Source organism: Mandrillus leucophaeus, unplaced genomic scaffold (genome assembly GCF_000951045.1).
Source record: "Mandrillus leucophaeus isolate KB7577 unplaced genomic scaffold, Mleu.le_1.0 Scaffold1005, whole genome shotgun sequence".
Classification (NCBI taxonomy): domain Eukaryota; kingdom Metazoa; phylum Chordata; class Mammalia; order Primates; family Cercopithecidae; genus Mandrillus; species Mandrillus leucophaeus.
The window spans coordinates 369,891-375,961 of NW_012098155.1; the positions used below are offsets into that span (position 1 = coordinate 369,891).

The window sequence follows — 6,071 nt, forward strand, 5'->3', positions numbered from 1 at the left end:
ATCATTTTACTAGTCTGTGTATTATAATTTGTAGATTATGATTTTATAAATCTTAAGGTAAATAAGATTTACCTTATCATTTTACTAGTCTGTGTATTATAATTTGTAGATTATGATTTTATAAATCTTAAGGTAAATAAGATTACTGCTAAAAGTAAGGATAAACTTACAGATCATTATTGTGCATGTAAGTAATGACACTGTTATTCATTTTCATCTCAAAACCCAAACAGTTTCTCACTGAAGCAGAGCTGAGGGCCCCGTTCATCAAGAGGAACAACATCTAGGATGTTTGTTCTCAGATCTCTTTAATCAGAGCCTTGGGATGGGGTGTATTGCTTCAGTATTGCCTTTCAAATGACCTCTTGAGTTTATTCTTAGGATATGTGTAAAGCACTGGCATATATTAATTTGTCATTTACCTGACATAAATATCAATCAATTTTGTATTCTCTCTTTCTTTCAATGGATTCTAATAGACACAGAAAGTGAGACTGAGTTTGAGAATAAATACATGTATTATGAGTAAGTATTAGACATTTTAAAAATTACAAGTCATTATATTTTATATAGTAGTTACTATATTTCTCTGAAACATGCTTTTATTGTTTTCTCTGTTAGATTTCCAGAATTTCCTACAAATCTCTTTATAGATCCCAACAGATTGGAGTTTTCAGTAAAAATTCAAAATATGTTGACTAATATGGAAAAATGTATAAGTAAGTGTTTTTAAAGCTTAGTGAAGTGCATTGTCTTCTTTGGCAATATTTTCTTAAATTTAGGCACCTGATGCTTTTACCCAGGGATGTGACAGATGTTACAGAATGTTAGTCTATCATAAATTCACAGTCCTTGGGATCAGGCACTGTGAATTTGGAATTATTTGATGATGTATGAATTTTACACATAGCCTTAGAGAGCATAAAAGATGGGAATTGGGAAAATATTCACGGTTTGGATTTTTTCAGTTATGTTCTATAGAATGTTATGACACTTAATACAAATGAGCAAGATCTTTTATGTCATAGTGTAACAAAGATACTGTTTCTACCTTAAAGAGATTTTAATTATTTTGCAGCTGTGTGTACACAATCTGAAATTGCAGGCAATTACTAGCCTGACCAAAGAATTTATTCTTTTCTCACAGTAAGTTTTACAAAGATCTTAAAACAGCAGGACTTTTGGCAACTTCTTAAATGTTGCATCATTCTCCAGTCATGTCACCATAGTTTGCTGAGTTCAGAGGGCTCCTATTTCCAAGCTAAGCTGGTATCTCATGCATTGTTTGATTTTGTTTATGCAAGTCCCAATAATTCAGTCTTTTTCACTATGCTTTGTAACTACCACCACATATTAAGTTACTCCATTTCCCCAAACTGGCCAAAATGTAGTCAGTATGTCCCTTGGCATCTCATATTTATTTTAAAGTTTGCATTGTATTATGAAGATGAAATGTGCATAAGAACATGGGCTTGTTTTAAAATCAAGAATTATCACAAAGTTGTTATAATTTTTTTTACCCAGTCCATTTTGAATCAGCTTGGTAAGGGTTTCTTGCTGAGTAAAATCCAGAGATATTAGTATTTTGCAACATTATACACTTATGGACATTATAAACAACTGTGCTGTCTTGATAGGATGACCCCTCCCATACTCATTTTCTTCAGTAGCCCAAAATTTGTTTTACTGCCTTCTAGCTTTTAATAATGTAAATAAGAAGTCTGATGCTACTGTGATTTTCCTTCCTTTGTATACTTGTGATTTCTGTCTAGTAATTTATCATTTGAAGTAGGAACTTTTCTATAATAAAGTCATATATATAATTCTATGTTAAGCTTTCTTAAAATCCAGTGAGGCTCTTCAGTCTGAAGAACTAAGTTTTTATCGGTCTTTCCATATGTTCCTTTTTTCCGTTTGGATTTTTTGTTTTTCATCTTTAGATTTCCTGGGTCTAAACATCCGATTATTTCTATTTCTTTTTTCTTTGTTATGAAATGTTTCTACTATTTTATTTAAGTTTCTATTATGAGATAATTTGAGACTTCTGTAAGTTGCAAACATACTACAGAGTTTCTATATACTCTTTATATGTTTTAATCTAACCACAGTATAGTTATGAAAATGAAGAAATTACTATTAGTATAATAGTGTTAATGAAATGATAGATTTTATTTGGATTTTCCCAGTTGTTTCCTTAATGTTCATTTTCTGTGCCAGGATCTAATCCCAGATCACATGTTGCATATATTAATAGTTGTTATGTCTGTTAAATCTTTCCAATCTGTACCAGTTGCTCAATCTTTCCTTGTCTTTTATGACTTTGAGATCTTTGAAGAGTACTGGTAACTTACTCTACAGATTGTCCATCAATTTTGGATTGTCTGATGTTGTCTCATGATGAGTTTGAGATACACATCTTGGGGGACAATACCATACTGAGTGTGTGCCCTTTTAAGTATATATCAACCTGGTAGTACATGACATTGATGAACCTTTTTACTGGTGATGCTCACCCTGACGACTTGGTTAAAGTCATGTCTGCCAGGTTTCTCCATGATGAAGTTACATTTCCTCCTGTAATTAGTAAACTTGGGGTGGGAGGAAAAGTTTTGAGATTATACGCATATCTTATTTCTCCTGAAAATTTTACCTACTAATTCTAACATTTATCAGTGGACCTTGCCTTGCCTGTGGCAGTTATTACTGTGGTGTTCTTAATGGTGATTTTCTGTTGATTTTATCCCATATACATTCATAAATTAGAATTCTTCTGTAAGGAGTAGCTGTTCCTTTTCCATTTATTTAATTTCTCAGTCATTTATTTATATGAATATGGACTCACTAATATTTGTATATATACATACATATATGATAATTGCATATACATACATACATACATATATATATATATACATACATATGTATATATGTATGTATATATGTGTGTATATATATTTACCTTAGAAATCACTTAAATCACCCCATTTCAACTACCCATATATGACAACTATTTCGTTTTGCAATTTACATTTATATTCATACATTAGTCAAATGTATATTTTAAATGTTATATGATCACTTAGTGTTATATCACAGATATTACAAAGGCATTTAGAACCTCTTCTAGAAGGCTTCAGTGTATGGTATCATAGAGAGGCCTTCAAAATGATCATATTATAAAATCATTCTCTCACTTATTTTCTAATTCTATTATGATTTCATTTTTATATTTAAATATTTGTTCACTCTGAGATTTATTTGGCATCTGTTGTGAAGTAGGACTTTACTTTTAATTTTTTCTCGGATGACTAATCTGCCTGTCCCAACATCATGTATTGACTAATCCATTCCTTATCCCCACTGATTTGAAATGCCACATTTATAATTTTTTATATTCCAGAATGTTTTCCATTTTATTTCTGGGCTATGCAGATGACATGTCTGTAACTTATGTACCAGTATTATACTGTTTTAGTTATTATGTAGCGTTGTACTATTTCTAGCATCTATTAGCCATCTCCTTTTTCACTTTTTTTCCCCTGGAAATTTCCTGGGTTCGTTGATATTTATTTTAGTCTTTAGACTATAATACAGTATTATTGTTATCTATTTTCTTGCTCAAGTTGTTCTGGCTTAGTTTTGAAAGAGTGATTCTCCCCAGTTGGCTCCTGTGCCCTTCAGTGTACCTCCATCCTTTTCTTGTGACTACTTCCTTAGTTTCTGTCACCTCAAGATGCTTCAGGCTCATCTTGTGTTTTCTCTGTCCAGCCCTGGAATCAACTGTTTCTCCAAGGAACCCTGGATTAAAGAAGGAAATTTAGAAATTAAGAACTACACACTAGATGTGCTCATTGCTACAGGAGTGTCACTACTTCCTAGCCTATCAGAGAAAATACCTAGAAAATGTATGTGTGTATACTAGCTCATGCATACACACACAACTATACTTATTCCTAGATCTTTTTGTTTGTCCATTTTAAACTATGAATTCATACTGATACCTCAGACCCCAATCCAACTCCTCAGGATTCATTCTAACCTTTTCCTTATATGTAACTTTTTTCTCTGGCTATGAGAAATCAGGGTGACATAATCAACTAATCAACTAATAACTCGTTTGTTATGCAGTCATGCACTGCATAAAGATGGTTCAATCAATGACAGACCACATGGTAGTCCCATAAGATTATAATAACATGCTTTTGCTGTGTCTTTTCTATGTTTCAATATTTAATCCTTACTACTCTTTTACAATTGCCTACAATATTCTGTATAGTAATATGCGGTACAAGTTTGTAGCTAGGGCAACAGGGTATGCCATATAGCCTAGGTGTGCAGTAGGTTTGTGTAAGTACTCTGTGATAGTCACACAATGATGAAATTGCCTAAGGACACACTTCTCAGAATGTATCCCTGTCATTAATTGCATGGCTGTACATGTAATTTCAGAATTGCTACTCCATACTTCTGTGAAAAACAAATGTATCAACTAAAATATAGTGTGTTTATGTACAGTTTTAAAAAAAATATAACCTTAGAGTTTCCAGTCCAAACTTGTTTTCTGAAGTTGCTCATGTTAACTCCTTTCTTTCCCACCCTTTTCAGTGAGGTTATGTAGTTTGTTTGTAATACAGTTAGATTAATTTGTTACAGGCTGCATTCCAACTTGGATTCTTTCAGTAACCTGGTTAACTTTTTATAACTTATATAAAGTACAGTTTTCTCTTCGTGGGTGGTGTTAAGGTTTTGACAAGTGCACAGGTACATGTCCACCATCACAGATCCATATAAAACAGTTTCATCATCCCCCAGTTCCCTTGTGCAGCCCTTTTGTAGTCACACTCTCCCCATTCCCTTATCTGTGGCAACCACTTATCTGTTTTCTGTCCCTATTGTTATGTCATTTCCAGAACGTCATATAAATGCATATGTAGCTTTTTGGATCTGGCTTCTTTCACATAGAAAAAGGCATTTAAAATTCAACTTTGTTGACCGTGTACAGTGGTTCACACCTGTAAACCCAGCACTTTGGGAGGCCCAGGTGGGTGGATCACTTGAGCCCAGTAGTTCAAGACCAGCCTTGGCAAGATGGTGAAACCCTGTCTCTACAAAATATACAAAAAATTAGCCAAGCATTGTGACACACACCTGTAATCCCAGCTACTTGGGAGGCTGAAGTAGGAGGATGGCCTGAGCCCAGGAGGTCAAGGTGCAGTGAGCCAAAATTGTACCACTGTACTCCAGCCTGAGTGACAGTGCAAGACCCTGTCTCAAAAAATAAAAAATAAAAAAAGTATCCATGTTGTTACATGATTCAATAGTCTTTTTTTAAATTGCTGTGCTGTATTCAATTGTCTGGATGTATCACAGATTGCTTATCCATTCACATCTGGGTTGTCTCCAGTTTGGGGAAATTATAAGCAAATTGCTATACACATTCACATATAGGCTTTTGGATTAATACAAGCTTTCCTTTTTCTTGGACAAATATCTAGGGGTAGGATTGCTGGGTCATATGGTAGTTATGTATTTAACTTTATGAGAATGGCCAAACTGTTTTGCAAAGTGGTTGTATGAGTTACAGTTGCTCCATATCTTTGCCGCACTTGGTATTGCCAGAGTAAAAACAAAAACAAAAAACTTATAGCCTTCTAATACCTGTGTAGTGATATCTCTTTGTGCGAATTTTCATCACTAGTAACAAATGATATTGTTCATCTTTTATTATGCTAGTTTTCCATCTGCATATCTTATTTTGTCATATGTCTTTTTAGATCTTTTGCCTATTTTTTTATTATACTTTAAGTTCTAGGGTACATGTGCACAATGCGCAGGTTTGTTACATACATATACATGTGCCATGTTGGGTGCTGCACCCATTAACTCCTCATTTACATTAGGTACATCTCCTAATGCTGTCCCTCCCCTCTCCCCCCACCTCATGACAGGCCCCAGTGTGTGATGTTCCCCACCCTGTGTCCAAGTGTTCTCATTGTTCAATTCCCACCTATGAGTGAGAACATGTGGTGTTTGGTTTTCTGTCCTTCTGATAGTTTGCTCAGAATGATGGT

General features: G+C 34.0%; 1 protein-coding gene across 1 annotated transcript in view; it reads left to right on the top strand.

Annotated features, from left to right (window-relative positions):
* Window positions 1-477: 477 nt before the first annotated feature.
* The window catches only part of LOC105534982 (dynein heavy chain 14, axonemal), a gene marked incomplete at its 3' end in the record, with an annotated part of 322,900 nt that continues 317,306 nt past the window's right edge, over window positions 478-6,071 (top strand). Inside the window, exons 1-2 of the mRNA XM_011973918.1 lie at window positions 478-525; window positions 622-719. Of these exons, the coding sequence (XP_011829308.1) occupies window positions 515-525; window positions 622-719 (109 nt within the window). The remainder of the gene's footprint in view (window positions 526-621; window positions 720-6,071) is intronic.